Genomic DNA, 16,946 nt, shown 5'->3' with positions numbered 1-16,946 from the left:
TTGATAAATGAAAGGATCTGAATGTTTGTTCCATGTGGTAATATTTCTATGCTATTAGAGAAATTCACACTCAAACAAAAAAAAAAAAAAAACTCAAAAAGACATTTTTAAAATTCATCAAGATATATCCTAATATTCTATCAATTTTTTATACTCTAACAAATATTGCTATGAAATATTATTTATTATGAAACCAAAAATTTTAAAATCACAAGTAGAGACTTGCATGGTCAAACACATTACACACATTAATGTGCGAATGGAAATTATTATGATCATAATAATGTTAATCATACCAGTATATTAAGTAAGACTTAATATAAATTTTTAGCGGTCTTTAGGGCACAACACACGAGCGCGATATTCTCCAAGTGCCCATATCGGAAATATATTTCGAAATGCTGCATAGCTGTTTGTCATATTTTTATTGGAGACTCCGATAATCTCCTACACGAACAAGAGAAAAGATTAAATATTACTAAGTTCTTGAGCAATGCAACAGGAAATATTGCAAACAACAAGAATGAAAGGGGAATTACAAAACAACTAGCAGATAAATTACACGTGAATTTTTGAAAATCAAGATATACATGAATATAAAATTTGTCATTAAGCTTGATGTTTTATTTTAAGAAAAGTGTCTTACTTGTTGGGGAAATTCGCCATTCTCCATTTGCATATTTATTAATACCTTTGCTGCTCTATGCAATGGTTTTGGATCTCTATCACCCTGATCCAACACAAATTTGAAAAAAAAATAATAATAATGTTACCTCATCTATTACATCATTAAGTTCAAGAACATATTATTAACACAAAAACTAAGTGGTTTCCATAATGAAAAAAAAAATTAAGGAAATAGTTATGAATGATGGATATAGATTCGTGTATGAGTTTTAAATATTTTGGAGAATGGAGAGGCATTTTTAGATTCTTGTGTGATAGTCATGTGCTTCAAGAAAATTTTATAAAGGGTGAACAATAATGTATAAGAATGTTGATATAGAAAGGTAAGATTATTTGAAAAAATAGGATTTGGATGCCACTGTACTATAATTTTTACCCGGCCCGAGCTAGAACTGTAATTGACCAGACTTGTAACCGGGCTAGTTATGATTCCAGCTCAAATTAATCGCTGTTCTAAATAATTAGAAAAAGAGACACTTATTTATTTATTAATTAATTTATAATCAATTATCTCTAAATAATATTATATATTAATTAATTATTTAATAACTAAACTAATTAATATTTTTTACTATATAATTATTCTTAATAAGTCCCAGGCTAGAACCGGTGGTTCCGAATTATCAAACCGTTGAATCGTTGATTTCATACCAGGGTTGGGTCTAACTTTTGAAGTTATCACAATGAAATATACAATATTTCTTATGCTAACCCTTTGAGCAACCCCCAATACTCCATGTCAACAACAACCTCATCTCCAAATTCTAACCTTCTTGCACATGGTAATTTTGAACATTTGAATTATTTCAACTTGGATCTTAAGACAAGAATAATCTTCATTGAATACAACATTTCACTCATTTTGCATTAACTTGGACACTATTTTCATTATTTTCTTCCTATTGACCATACTTCCAATCTTTCCCCATAGGGATTTTATATGTTGTACCATTCACTCGATAAAATTAAAAATTGCTTGCAAATTTGTAGTCCTAGGAAATCCAAGCCCTCATAAGATTTGTAATCAACAGAAAACTGACCTGTCCAGCATCAATTAGAGCTAGCATGGCCCAGCTTGTATTCACTGCATGAACCCTGTTGCCCTCAAGATTTGTGTAGACCTGCTCAAAGAGAACACTAGAAATATCTAAGTCACTCACCATCTAGATAATGTGAAATCTAAAGTGGTCAGTAACTTTCAGAATCAATCAAGATGCAAATGTGACACAATTATTATAATTGTAAGGTAACTTATATAGAAAAATTGGAATTTGATGAATTATAGTGAGCTTCTGTGTTTGTTGTCTTAGCTTGAACCTAGACATCATTCAACATGTTAAAAAAAAAAACAGAGAATATTATACACAAAAATGAACTAGAACCCATATATTGATGCTGATTCTGGGAAGAAACTTGAAAAGATAAATGGGTAATAAATTATGAATTAACCTTGTTTACACAGGAAAGGTAGCTCTCTCCCCAACCACCAGAATCCAGTTGTTTAGATAACAGAAAGTTGCATGCCTTTCGGATACAAGAGCTGCTCTCGTATGTCCTTCCAGCAGCAACTAATCCCTCTACTCCAAACCATGTGCCGTAAGTGAAGCAAACACCCCAAGATCCATACCTATTAATTAGAAGTAGTTAACAGTCTACTCAAAGTTTTAAAAAATGACAAAAGAGAGTCCTACAAAATATATTTAAAGGAGACAAGCAACTATATATAAATGCAAACCATGAACCATCGTCTCGCTGCATCTTTTCAAGAAAACGTGCTGATTTATTAATGCAATTATCTATCTCCTCTCTCCGGTGGCCTGGATATATCTTTCTAAATGATGTCAATGCCTGAATCGCTGATGAGGTGCATTCAACATACCTGTAAAAGACATTTGCATTTCAACTACATATAAAAAAATTGAAGTAATAAATAGGAAATGTTATATTAAGAAATAAAAGTGATGTAATCTTACGAATAGTCGATAAAAATGTCTCCAAATGTTTCAGAAGGGTTAAGAATCTGTACGAGAAAAAACAAGAAGAGATTTACAAAGTCAAGATTAGCATGACTTTGGTAGAAGATTGTCCTAGTTTTATAGATAAAAATTCAAAGTTATTATGAACCAATCAAACAGACATAAATACTTTCTGCGGTATATCTAAGGCTAATGCTTATCAAGATCATCATTGTGAATCAAACATGAGGTTTATAGTCGAGTTTGCCTTGGAAGGAAAGTTGATATATACAAGGCCAACAACTAAAGATAGATTTTTTTTTGTAAAATTACACATTGTTCCATTTCCCAACTCTGTCCCACGAAATCTCGCATTTTACACAACTGGAAAGTGTGGAAAATGTCCCTGGATTTACTTTTTTCTTCTAAAACTAGAAAGAGATCAGTTTGTTGAGAAAATTTCACTTTTTATTCTTGAAATTGTAAAGGAACATACAATAAGATATTTCAGATATAAACTAGCCACTCCAATTTGTATGTGCCAAAGTTCATTTCTTTCCTTTATTTTTTTGCTATCGTGTTCCTCTCAAGCTTCCCTTGACTATCCAAAATTTCTATGGTTCTTGAATTAACATAACAATGCCTTGAACTAATGATCTAAGGAATTAATTTCAATTTTACATCTTTAAAAATACTTTTAATAAGTGTTCATGTGTCTCATCTCATCAACCTTTATGCCTCAATTTAATTGGAAAATTAACAACTTCAAGGATAAGCCCGCGTTATATATATAAACAACTCCTATTTGTCCAAAGTGAATTAATCTATGAGCAAATTCCAAATTCATGATTGAGAAACATATGCAGAATGCAATAACCACAAAATGTTCTTGGAATACATACCTCCAACCAAGCATAGGATCTTGTAAGTTCATAACTGGCAAAACCATCCTTGTTCTGCAACATGACTACAATTAGAAGAAAAGTTACTGTTAAGTATTTGCATCTATTTCTAGTGGTATTACCATTAGTGAAAGGATGATATTAACAGCATCATAAAGCTTCCTTGCTTCAATTGGATCACCAACAATCTCTGGAGAAACCTTAGATAACAAGAGGACAGCCTATAGAAGAAAGATTAGCATCTCCATCATGAAATTTAGCTTGACAATAGAAGATAGCAGTTACCTTAAGTCCTTCTGCTGTGCAATCTGAGACAGACCACCCTTGATCTGCAGTGGAAAAGGGCCATGCACCTTTGGAGATGTGGCGATACCAAAAATCAAGATCACCAGGGCAATCTTCAAGGATCTTCAATCAGAAAAAAGTGAAAATCTAATGTATTTACATATATAATAAAGGGTAAATATTCAGCAGAACTTTGCATACTTTGAGAACTTTGTTAAAAAATGCTAACCTGTGAACTTTTTAAAAATTCACGAGCCTTCTTGAGTGTTAAACCAAATTCCTCAAAAAGATCAGTTGACATAATTGCATGAATAGCAAAAGCTGTGTCCCACAACTGGCTACCATTATAGCCCTACAAAATTAACAATATGGCATCAACTTCTTTAACGCATACAAAAAAAGGTACCACACACACTATTCAGAACTGTACATGGTTATAGGAAGTAAAAAAACTAATAAGAGTACATGCGCTGCATATTCTAGCGTACCTGCATTTTCATTCCATCTTCAGCTACCCATAGATAATCATATATTCGTGGAAGATGTAACTTAAATGCCTTTGAATTTGGGTCTTCAATCCAAACACAAAGCATATTAAGTACCTATATAGATGAAGTTTCAGAAGAAAGCAACATTTCTCACATAATTGCTGCATAAATTGTAAAACGTTTACCGTGTTGGTCAGAAAGAAAAACTGGCTTGAGTTTTTCATTCACATTCTATTTAACTCATATACTAAAATTCTACAAAAAAAAAAAAACTTGGATTTAGGAACGAAATTTAGGGACAAAAATTTTTTATCCCAAATCTGCAACAAATTTAGCGGCAAAACAAGAAATTGTCACTAATTAGCAACGAAATAGTTTTATCACAAATTAGCAACAAATTATATTTCGTTGTAAAATTTATTGCCAATTAGGGGCGAAATTCAATATTTGTTGCAAACTTTGAGACAAAATTCTAGATTCATTGCAAATTTTGCAACGAAATTAATATTCGTTGCAAACTCTACGATGAATTAAGGATTCCTCACAGAATGCGCGAAAATTAAAAATAAAAATAAAAGTATCTGAAATCGGTCGATGGACCAAAAGATCTCGAAATGACATGAAATCAGTTTCTATGTATTCATCTAATTCTCCTGATTACATCCATACCTTCAAATATCAATTTGACTTCATATATTGATATTAATAAATTTTTGAACATGAACTAGATTTTTCACATACATTCATGTTCAAAAAATCACTAATCTTAATATATTGGATCAAATTAATATTTAAAGGAATATAATCAGGAGAACTAGAGGAAGATTTTATGTCATTCGAACTCTCTAGGTCTATCAATTGGATTTGGACATATTTATTTATTTATTATTAAAAAAAGGCCCATTCTATGACAATACAAGGATTCGTCGTTAAATTTGAGACGAATCCATGGATTCATCGTAGAATGAGCATATTTTCAAAAAAAAAATGTCTCAAGATGGTTGATGGACCTAGAGAGCTCAGAATAATATAAAATCAATTTCTATGTATTCTTTTAGTTCTCTAGATTAGCCCCCAGGGCGTAGCGCAGACGGTGGGCGCATGGTATCTCTGGCGTAATGGCCAGGGGTAGATTCTCAGGAACTGACGACCTGAGGTTTACCCCGCCATGCGCCTATGGCCTGTGTACTTGCATGAACCTCCCTCCATATCCGTGGGGCCGGCACTAGGGGGGCCGCTAAGGTAGTGGATCTACCCTTTTTAGTTCTCTAGATTATATTCATGCATTCAAACAACAATTTGACTAAAAATATTAAGATCAATGATATTTTTAAACATGAATGTATCTAAAAAATCTAATTCATGTTTAAAAATTCACTAATCTCAATATATTAGGCACAATTGATGTTTAAAAACATGGATATAATCAGGAGAATTAGACAAGCATGTAAGAACTGGTTTCATATCCTATCGAGTTCTCTATGTTCATCAATCGACTTCAGACATATTTTTTTGCATTTGTCAGAGAATGAGCATTTTTTTTAAAAAATGTCCGAAGCTGGTTAAGACCTAGAGAGCTCGGAATAATATGAAACCAATTCCTATGTATTCCTCTAGTTCATGTTCAAAAAATCATGTTCCTAGGAGTTCGGAATAATATAAAACCAACTTCCATGTGTCCGAAAAATTAATTCATGTTTAACAATTCATCGATCTCAATATATTAAGTAAAATTGATGTTTGAAAGTATATAATCAGGAGAATTAGAGGAACACATAAGAACTAGTTTCATATCATTATGCGCTCTCTAGATTCATCAATCGGCTTCAGACATTTTCTTTTTGAAAAAATGTCATTCTACAACAAATCCATAGATTTGTCGCAAAATGAGCATTTTAAAAAAAAAAATGTTTGAAGTCAATTGATAGACCTAGAAAGCTTCAAATAATATAAAACCAGTTTCTATGTATTCCTCTAGTTCTTTTGATTATATTCATGTCTTTAAATATCAATTTCACTCATATATTAATTAGATAAATGATTTTTAAATATAAATGTGTCTAAAAAATATAATTCATGTTAAAAAATTCATTGATTCAATATATTAGGTAAAATTAATGTTTGAAAACATAGATATAATCAGGAAAATTAGACAGACATGTATGAACTGATTTCATATCATTCTGAACTCTCTAGATCTATGAACTAGCATTGGATATTTTTATTTTTATTTTTTTAAAAAAATGATCATTCTACGATAAATCCATGGATTCATCCCCAAATCTGTGATGAAACCGTGGATTCGTCGCAGAATGAGCACTTTTTTGATAAAAAAAAAAAAATAAATATGTCTAAAGTCGTTTGATGGATCTAGAGAGCTAAGAATGATATGAAACTAGTTTTTATATGTTCGTCTAATTCTCTTGATTATATCTATGCCTTCAAATATCAACTTGACCATATATATTGAGATCGGTGATTGTTTGAAAACGAATATGTCTGAAAAATCTAATTCATGATAAAAATTCATTGATCTCAATATATTATGTAAAATTGATATTTGAAGGTATGGATATAATCAAGAGAATTAGATGAACATATACAAATTTGTTTCATATCATTCCGAGTTTTGTAGATCCATCAAACTGCTTTAGACTTTTTTTTAAAAAAAGATGCTCATTTTGCGATGAATCCATGGATTCATCACAGATTTGCCGATGAATCTATGAATTTGTTGCAAATGGGCATTTTTTAAAAAATAAAAATAAATATATCTGAAGCTGGTTGATTAACCTAGAGAACTCAAAATGATATGAAATCAGTTCCTATATGTTTCTATAATTCTTCTAATTATATCCATGTCTTTACAAATCAATTTGACCTAATATATTTTTTTTTATGTCTAAGTCAATAGATGGACTTTAAACGACGGATGCCTTAGTTAAAATCCTAAAAAGAGTTATTGATTGAACATGTTAGAGTTATTTTGATATTAAAAAATTATTACTCTCAATATATTTGGTAAAATTTATATTTTAAGGTATGGATATAATCAGGAGAATTAGACGAGCATATAGAACTAGTTTCATGTCATTCTAAGCTTTTTAAATCCATCAACCAACTTCAGATATATTTTTCTTTTTTAAAAAAATGCCCATTATACAATGAATACTGAGCTCTCTAGGTCTATCAATCTACTTTGGACATATTTATTTATTTATTTTTAAAATGCCCATTCTACAATGAATCTATGGATTCGCTGTAAATTGGTGATAAATCAACGGATTCGTCATAAAATGGGCATGTTTTCACAAAAAGAAAAAAATGTCCAAAGCCGATTGATCGATTTAAAGAACTCAAAAATACATTAAACTAATTCTTATATATTACTCTAGTTATATTCATATCTTCAAATATCAATTTGACTCAATATATTAAGATTAATAATTTTTGAATACTAATATGTCTGAAAAATCTAATTCGTGTTCAAAAATTCATTTATCTCAATATAATAGGTAAAATTGATGTTTGAATGTATAGATATAATGTGAAGAATTAAATGAGGGCATCTCAGCAAAAAGGAATTTCTCATAGAGAAGACCTCAAGTTGGGGTCTTCTACGTTCATTTGGTGATGAACTTTTTAATCGCAAAATGTTATTGTGTATCAAAATTCTGGGACGAAAACATGTTTTTGTCCCAGAACCTATGACAAAATTCTATTTTCGTCACAAATATGTGACGAAAACAATCTAAGATGAAAAATATGTTTTTGTCATAGATTTGGGACAAAAAAATTTTTTTTCCCAAATATGCGACAAAAAGTGTTTCGTCGTAGATTTAAAGTTCATGAAGCCGTGCACTGGATTCTTATTGTTCCCAGGATTTTGGTGACGAAAACTAATTCGTCGCAAATCTGGAATAAAAATCAATTTTCGACCTAGAATCTATGATGAAAATAGATTTTCGGTGCAGATTTGAAGTTCACCGAATTTGCGACGAAAATAATTCATCGTAAATTTGCGACGGAAATATGTTTCGTCATAGATTTAAAATCATAAAACTTTGTGACAAATTAATTTTCGTCGCAGATTTGCAATGAAATCTGCAAGTTCTTTTGACAGTAAAAGAATCTATTGTTTGCTATAAAAATTAACAGAAATCAACTTCTGCAAAAAGTTCTTTTGACTTACCTTGTTAACTGGACCAAGGCAAATATATCTACTATTCTCATCTTCATAATGAATATGCTGGATAGCAGTATTTATAGCCTTCTCTCTCAACTTGCTACAAGGCCAACGCATTAAAATAGGTTCAACAATTTTATGAAGGAATGCCCAAACCATGTCTTGTATAAATGGATGTGGATAGTATAAATCTTCCTGAAACATACATCACCAAGCCACAAAATAATGAGCATTTAGTATATACTCATTAATAAGCATCACAACTAATTATAGTCACCAATTACAAAGTTATTTAATTCATTTATTTAAGCATTAGCAGGATTTTCTGGTAAATTAATATACTTTGTAGTTGATCCTATCTAATGGGATAAGACTTAATTGTTGTTGTTGTTATTTGGTAAATGCACTTTGTACTTAAGAAATTTGAGGATGAATATATATTTAAACAAAAATTTAATATATAGTTAGATCAGATGCATGATTGAATATAATCAAGACCATATATATACTATGAATTTGTTTGGTAAATGCACTTTGTGCTTAAGAAATTTGAGGATGAAAAGGTAGACAGGATTACCTTCTAGTCATTTATGGAGGGAAAATGGGGATACAATTACCTCTGATCTATTAAGAGATAAATAACCAAAGCAATAAAAAAATGACTAGTGAGTGGGGCAATAGATTTCAGGAGTATCCCATTGAGGGTAAGGAGTTGACAAGAGGTAGATGATGAAGCAATTAAATTCTATGGAGAGAAGAGACAGTAAAATAAAAGCTACCACCATCATGAGAGGAGCAAGCCTATGGACATTTAAGTCAATGATTCCAAGTTCTTGAGATTTACAACTAGACAAAAAAAACCAATTGCTCTTGAAATCAACAGAGAAATAGAGGATGATCCAATTCAATAAATCACTCATTTAACAGCTTTGAAGAAAGAAATTATAGAGAACAAAAAGTACAACATTTCATGTGGGCAAGGCATCCATCATTATTCAAGTATCCATGAACCAATTTTATGCTAGGAATCTCAGGGATGCTTGGATAAGAAGTTGGAAGTTAAAGATACTTGGTTGAGAGGATCCTAAATTACTCCCAAAGAAATCTACCTAGACAATGGGAGGAGTAAGGACATATGTTGAGATAATAAACTAACAAGCATTCTCAGCACATATCTTCGACCAATTGGCACTTAGACAATCATAAATATGTTAGCACCATAATATACATGAAGATAGTGTATGCTTCAAAATGGAGCGCTAAATAAAAAACCCTTCATCCAATACGAGTTCAGGATGTCATCACACATAAATATCAAGAAATGCAGTTTAGGTCATGAAAAAGTATGAAATGTGTTCATATCCCCATGCTACAAAATATTGCATAAAAGAGACCCTGTTTGTATTATAATGCTAGAAGTCAGAATGCACATTCACAAGGGAATCATTATAGACCTTATATGCCCATGCTACAAAATAATGCATAAAAGCAACCTCTTCTGTATTACGCACTATGATAGCAGTCGAGGGGCTCATTGTAGAACTTAACGTTTGGTTCATTACTAATAGACAGTCTAGCTAGCATCTCATTTCTACTGATAGTAATCTAAAATTCACCGTATCTCTTCCCATCAACATTTATTTGGACTAGATGTACTTATGATAAGAATCGCACAACCATAGAACTATTAGTTAATGTAAGACACATTTAGGTACACTATATAGGAAAAAGATGCAATGACATGCATGATAACAGTACATCCAATTAGTCAGAACTAGGAGAATAAGGAGTAGAGGAATTGCACACCTTTGCACATTCATTACGAGCATGATTCCAATCTATTTGGTCATATGGGCAATGGAATAGCTCATTTCTTAGTGATAAGATTATTGGTGTAATTGGGCCAGTAAATCTTTTCCCGTATATATATGACATGGGCAAGTAAACCATCCGGCAATGGCACCACATTCGTCCTATAAAACAAAAATATTTGATAAAGTTCAGAGCTTTGTTGTACCATTCAGATTTATAGTTTGGAAATGAAAATTGATTGTATAAAGGCACCATACTAACATTTAAATGCCTAAAAATATAACCATGATTAGAGCTTGCTAGATTCCTTCTCTTAATGCAATCTCTTCTTTGAACTTATCTTATTTGATGCATCCTAAAGGTCATTTAAACCACTTGATAGTAACAATAGTCTAGTCTTTATTCCACTAAGTGGAGTGAGTTATATAAATCCTCCTACGTTATTGGACTCAATCTCCTAGTATATCATCATCTATATTTAAATAAATTCTATCCACTTTTATCGTTGTTAACCAAGTTTTCTTTGTCTCCCTCTTCCTCTATTAATGTGCATATTTATCATGCTTCTCACATTACCTAACTGGAGTACTTATTGAACACCTAAGTATGTGTCATTACCCTCTTAAACGCATCTATTGGACTTTTTCCACATTCAAACCATAGATTGCTTATATAAATGAAACTTTCTAATACATAAATGCTAAGAATACATATGGCCATGATTATATTTGACATGATGCCTTCCCTAGATGTTATCTTTTTTCCACTTGTTTGAAAGAAACTATTTGCTGAATTATAAATGCCAGTACTCAAACCACCTGACGCATCTAGATATTCCTACCTTGTAGAACAACAAACAAACCAAATGGAGGGAGGAATGCATGCATGATGATGCCATCCGTGGCTAAAAAGGCATAGACATAGTAGAGTAGGTCTTCCATGTATAGAAGTGAAATTGACACTTGTTTCTCAAAATAGAATGGACATTCTACTTATGTTTTATTTGTCAAAGATTTCTGCAGGTGATATCTGTGGATGATGGAATTAATTAAGTAATACAACTAGTCGGTAGAGGAATAAACCGCATGGAATGATGTTCTTAAAAATTCATAAAGGAATGGCAACCCTAATAGAGAGATAATGGAGTTCTCAAATATATACAAAAAATTTGCACCATATATAAAATTACCATCATAGTAATGCAATTTCATACAAAAAAGTTGAAACCTTCTCTAATCTCCACCTTACTAGTCATATAGTTCATCTTAACCCTAGTAAGTATCCTACACAACTTTTGAATAGTGAGACTATCTATGTAGAAATTTGGTCTTTAAATTTCCAAGTTGCATAAAAGTTACCTCTATCCAATAAGTTTTATGCTGTAACGAAAACTATATATTAGGCACATTGCCTGCAATAGAAAATTGTATAGTATATGTTATCACGAATGTATGAAGAGTTACGAAACAAGTCTTGAGAATTGAAAAGGTTTTAGTATTGTTTCAGTTGTGCTCAGAATCATATCTGAAGTTCATGTCTAATGAGCAAAAGTCCTCATATATGTTGTTATTTACTATTACAAGAGCAGGCAGTAAGTGATTGTGACAACATTCTCCACAATACAGAATTTTCATGTTCTACTAGTTACCATTCAGCTTATCTAAGACATCATCTTTGTTTTTGCATCCTCTTTTTAGTTGGAACTAGATATTCTACTCATTGTTCTCTAACAAATGCATACCTGGATGAACAGGTACAAAGTATGGCAGTAACCACATTTCTGGTGGTAAAGGGTTGTTACCAGCCCAGTCAAACACTCCAAGCACCTGAATGAAATTCAGTACGTAGGAGTCAAAGCTCTTCTCTTGGACATGTGATATAAGTAACAACTAGAACGAAAAGTGGTAAAAAAATCCTATTAGGTTTCATTAGTATCACCAAATGTTTCCATGGCAGGAACCCCATTGGAAGCAATGCATGTGGCTATAACTGAATGTAACCGCCCCACAAATGCTTAGTTTAGTGAGGTAACTATCTTTGGCTTGTGGAATACATGGATATCAAGCTTTAATATAAAAGAAAGTCACTATTACTTACGGATAACCACATCTTTCCCCATGATGTTGTACAAGTTGCACTTCCATGGTCTAAGATCCATTTTCTCCCTTTTTCCATTGCCCCATCTCCATCATCAGGTCCTTGCCCAAGCAACCTTAAAGTAACATAAGTCAATGTCGAACCAAACATAGTACTCTCACCCTCAATATGCAAACCCCACCCTCCATCTCTGTTCTGCAACACATAAGCAGACACAAATGACAATTTAGCAAAGAATTTAGATCAAGTTTATCAAAAAAAATGTCAAGAATATGAAACCTGATGGTTGTAGAGATAACGACGGATCTCCTTCTGGTGTTCAGGTGTCAGAACAGTATTTAGAGTTCCAGTAACTTGTAAAGTTATTATCTGCACAAATCAACAGGCAAAAATTTAGTAGACACCTGATATGAATAATAAAATTGCGTATCTTATCTGGTAAGACATATCTAGAGCCAAAATTCAAGTCTTGTCCAACAATAGACTGAGTCAAGTTTTCAGAAAAATAAAACTTCATAAGAGTAATCAAGGCACAATATTGAAGAAGCATAATCTAGAAAAAGGGTCATATTAAAATATTCAAGGCACAATATTTTATAATTTTCCATATTAAAATATTCAAGCAAATTTAAATACCAATCCCGGCAACAAAAACATTGGGCCTGCAAAATCCCCAGGCCAGTGTCCATCATGTGCTTGGTGAGTAGAAAAAACGCTAATGGCCTTTTTTAAGGAAGTGACTAGAGCTTCTTCCGTGACATCTTCATCATCTTCAATCCTGATGATAGGATACTTCATCTCAAGTGGATTCTCCTTTGCGAACTGCAATAAAGTAAAGAAAATAATAACTGCAATCACTTCCATAAAAAGAAAAATACAGAGGCATAGTTTTTCCAAAACTGAAAACATATTGCCATATTTTCGAAATAAAGTTAAAAGATTTCATGAACCAGCTAGCAACTAAACGTTGGAACCTGGAATTTAATTATGCCATATAAACAACTCAAAATTATGGTGTCATTTCTTTTCTCAGTGGGAAAAGAATCTGCAAGAGTTGTTTTTTTTTTTTTTTTTTTTTGACCCAAATGAAAGAAATGACTTACACAATTGAGTCCAAATATTAGATGTGCAATGTCCAAACCACCATCCACTGGCACCTTAGCGAGCTCGTGGGTGTTCCTAGAGCTATGGTGTCGTAGTAAGATATCCAGGTTATCACCCAGGTACTCGCGGTTCGTTCCCCAACTGTAACGTATTTACTGAAATTTTTCCTCCAAATGGGGGGCACAACCAAAGGATGTTGGACTTCTGGGCTGGTCGCAGTCTGTGCTTCTCGATTTATCCTGGTAACCGGTGGAAAACTTCCGTGGGATCGTGCCGGTCACCCCAAGGATAATCAATGAGACTAACTGGAATTATCATTTTCTTAACTAGCCCGTGGGAGGCAGAGTCCAAATATTACAATATACATGGTAGGTGGCCAAGGAGGAATATTGTGTCCCATAATCTTCCTATCCCATTAGTTAAATGACAAAAGAAAAATGTCATTTTGAAGCGAAAAAAAAAACCTTGGTTAGAGTTTGGGGGTTAGGGTGAGATGGGATCTTCTATCCCATAATCTCCCGGTCCTCTTGTCCCATTAGTTGAACGATAGAAGAAAAATATCGTTTTAAATAAAAAAAAATAAAATCTTTGTTTAGGGTTTAGGATTTAAGATGTTTAAATGTCTTTCCTATCATCACTCCAGCTCCATCGATAACTCTAAATCCTAAACCTTAAACTCTAACCCTTAAATTCTGAACCTCAAATCTTAAACAGACATTTTATTTTTTCAATTCAAAATGATATTTTTCTTCTATCGTTTAATTAATGGGAAGGGGAGACAAGGCAATTATTTTTTCTGAACCTCATGGCCTTATGGCCAGGATTCAATCATCTCTCCCGACCGCCTAACTGGGATCGATCCACCTCTCCCTATCATTCAACAAGGATCGAGCCTTCTCTCTCTCTACCATTGACCGTGGATAGAGTCATCTCTCACAAATTTTATAGTTGGGTATGCATTGGTCACATGTCCTTGCCCTCAGCTTTAGCCAAATGATCTTGCTTCAAATTGACAGCATGACCTCATATCTCATTCTTTTAGCTAGGCTACCTGGCCTCAGCACTTCATTCATCAAGCTCGGCCACACGACCCCACCTCAGTCATTTAGCTATGTCGCACGACCTCAACTCTCATTACTTTATCCTTGTCCACACGATCAAACACTATTGTTCAATGCTCGGTCATTCAATGGCCGCTTAGCCTCAACCTTAGCTACAACTGTTTAAGGGGATGCATCCATAGCTTCTTGCTTAAGGACTACCCAAGTAAAGTTGCCAACTTCTTGACTCAACTACGCCACTTGGCCTCAAGGTGCATTCAGGGATCCAGATCGGCCACCCGATCACCATGTAGATACTTGGCAACCCAACCACCATGGAGGACTTGGAATTAGACCTCTATGTAAGTACTCGACCACCCAACCCCTACGCTCAATAATCTAATGTAGGTACTCAGCCACCCAATCACCATGTAGATACTTGGCAACCCAACTACCATGGAGGACTTGGAATTAGACCTCTATGTAAGTACTCGACCACCCGACCCCTACGCTCAATAATCTGATGTAGGTACTCAGCCACCCAACCCCTGCACTCGACAACTGGACCTTTAGACTCTTTAGCCCGACTTATGCACTTGGCAAACCGACTCCTGCACTCAACAATCCGGTGGAGGTACTTGGAAACCTAACCTCTGCACTCAGCAGTCCAACTTCTGTATAGATACTCAGCAACTGAACCTCTACATTTTCATTCTTACTTTTTTATTACAACTGTTGGATGGGTGAATAAACTAGAGGGAGTGAATAGCCTGCAGTTAAAAATTAACACTTCTCTTGCTAACTAACTAGCAAAGACACATCTAATTAAACATAAATAGAAGACATAAAAGAAATAAGAGGCAAAGGGTTACTTGTTGCAACCTACGTGGTTGTTAATCCAAGATAATGAAAGCTCAACTAAAATCTTCTTCGTGAAAACAGAGTAGCCTCTTACAAACTTTGGAAGCTCAAAAACAAATCAGAAACTGATTACCGAGTGTGTTATTAACTTAGAGGACAAGGCATCCATTTATAGCCTAGTGGTTGAAATGACTATTTGCTGACGTGGCACTTCCTGGGCGCCTTGAAGCAATCCGGGAGCCCAAATTCAGTTGAGTTGATACACATGTCAACGGATCTCTCTAACAGTCCTGACCTTCCCAAGCTCCTAGAAGGGATCCGGGCACCTGGAATCTACTGACGTAGACTCCATACTGATCTGGTTTGACAACAGCTCTGCTAACGTGGCTACCCATTCAAGGTGCTTGGAATGAATCCAAGTGCTTGGAATCTGGGCGCCTAAAATAGATCCGAGCGCTTGGAATGGTCAACTCAGAAGTTGACCATTCTTACATCCGCTTGCTTGGGTGATGCTCTGGTCACCCAAAGTTAAGCTCACCCTAACCCAACTTTAGCGTTCTCCTCAAATAGGATATTTCCTCAGCTTCTCATCCCCGGGTGTGTCGTGCGCGCTCTTCTCGTCTCTCAGTGTACTTTTTCATAGCTTCTCATCCCTCGGATGTACCGAGCCCTTCAACTCTCTTTCAGTATCATCTTCTCACTCACGGCGTCATCTGCTTGACTTTTTATGTTCCTAAGTCCGTGCATACTTAGACACAATGCATCAAATCAGCAAGACTTAATTTAATTTGGTTGACCATATCAAAACTAATCCAGAGTATTTACAATATTCCCCATTTTTTATGTGCATCAACCCAAATTAAGTTTAGGGTAAAATAAATAAATAATTTCAAAAATAATAACATTAAATATTGCAACTAAGTATAAGAAAGAAAATTATAAGTGTAGATGTTTACAAGAAAGAAACTTGTAAACTTCCCCTTAACTTAACCCCTATAATTTTCCCCTCTTTGATCACATCGAAAAATAAGGAAAAAATATGATGAAAATGATAAAAAAAAAACTTAAAAATTTTCTCGAGATTGTACATAGATAATCCAAGGTTATGTCTTTTTACCAAAATTATTTTGCACAGAAAATAATTTCTAAGAATTAAACCTCATTTTTGAAAAAATAATTTAAAAATAATTTTTAAGTTTTGAAATATCCTCAAAATTTTATTCAATATCAAACAGAACTATTTAGACCATTAAAGAATTTTCACAAGAAAACTATTTTTATTTTAACCAAAATAATTATTTTTATACAGAAATATGCATTTTGAAATAAGATGCTTAAAAATATATTTTGACTTGTAAAAATGTTGCTAATTTTTCTAAACATTCAAAATACAATGGTTATCTACAAAAAAAAAAAAAAAAAAAAAATCAAGTTTTCCAAAATTTATTTTTTTTAAAAAATTAATATTAAAATTCATTTTTGGGTAAAGAATTTATAAAAAATTATATATTGATTAAAAATTTTAAAAA

At 33.2% G+C, this 16,946-nt stretch overlaps 1 protein-coding gene across 1 annotated transcript in view; it reads right to left on the bottom strand.

Moving 5' to 3' along the window:
• Positions 1–227: 227 nt before the first annotated feature.
• Positions 228–16,946, bottom strand: part of LOC122025360 (cycloartenol synthase 2-like) — a 35,908-nt gene continuing 19,189 nt past the window's right edge. The window contains exons 2-18 of the mRNA XM_042584165.1: positions 13,049–13,234; positions 12,692–12,781; positions 12,413–12,607; positions 12,057–12,141; positions 10,310–10,476; positions 8,510–8,698; positions 4,318–4,431; positions 4,059–4,181; positions 3,830–3,952; positions 3,667–3,765; positions 3,545–3,598; positions 2,661–2,707; positions 2,423–2,566; positions 2,137–2,314; positions 1,728–1,808; positions 647–730; positions 228–447 (exon numbers count right to left, since the gene is read on the bottom strand). Coding sequence (XP_042440099.1) covers positions 328–447; positions 647–730; positions 1,728–1,808; positions 2,137–2,314; positions 2,423–2,566; positions 2,661–2,707; positions 3,545–3,598; positions 3,667–3,765; positions 3,830–3,952; positions 4,059–4,181; positions 4,318–4,431; positions 8,510–8,698; positions 10,310–10,476; positions 12,057–12,141; positions 12,413–12,607; positions 12,692–12,781; positions 13,049–13,234 — 2,079 coding nt within the window. The 3' untranslated portion in view covers positions 228–327. The remainder of the gene's footprint in view (positions 448–646; positions 731–1,727; positions 1,809–2,136; positions 2,315–2,422; positions 2,567–2,660; positions 2,708–3,544; positions 3,599–3,666; positions 3,766–3,829; positions 3,953–4,058; positions 4,182–4,317; positions 4,432–8,509; positions 8,699–10,309; positions 10,477–12,056; positions 12,142–12,412; positions 12,608–12,691; positions 12,782–13,048; positions 13,235–16,946) is intronic.

This window comes from Zingiber officinale, chromosome 9B (genome assembly GCF_018446385.1).
Source record: "Zingiber officinale cultivar Zhangliang chromosome 9B, Zo_v1.1, whole genome shotgun sequence".
Taxonomy (NCBI): domain Eukaryota; kingdom Viridiplantae; phylum Streptophyta; class Magnoliopsida; order Zingiberales; family Zingiberaceae; genus Zingiber; species Zingiber officinale.
The sequence above is the reverse complement of the archived record's forward strand: the minus strand, read 5'-3'. Positions and strand labels throughout refer to the sequence as shown.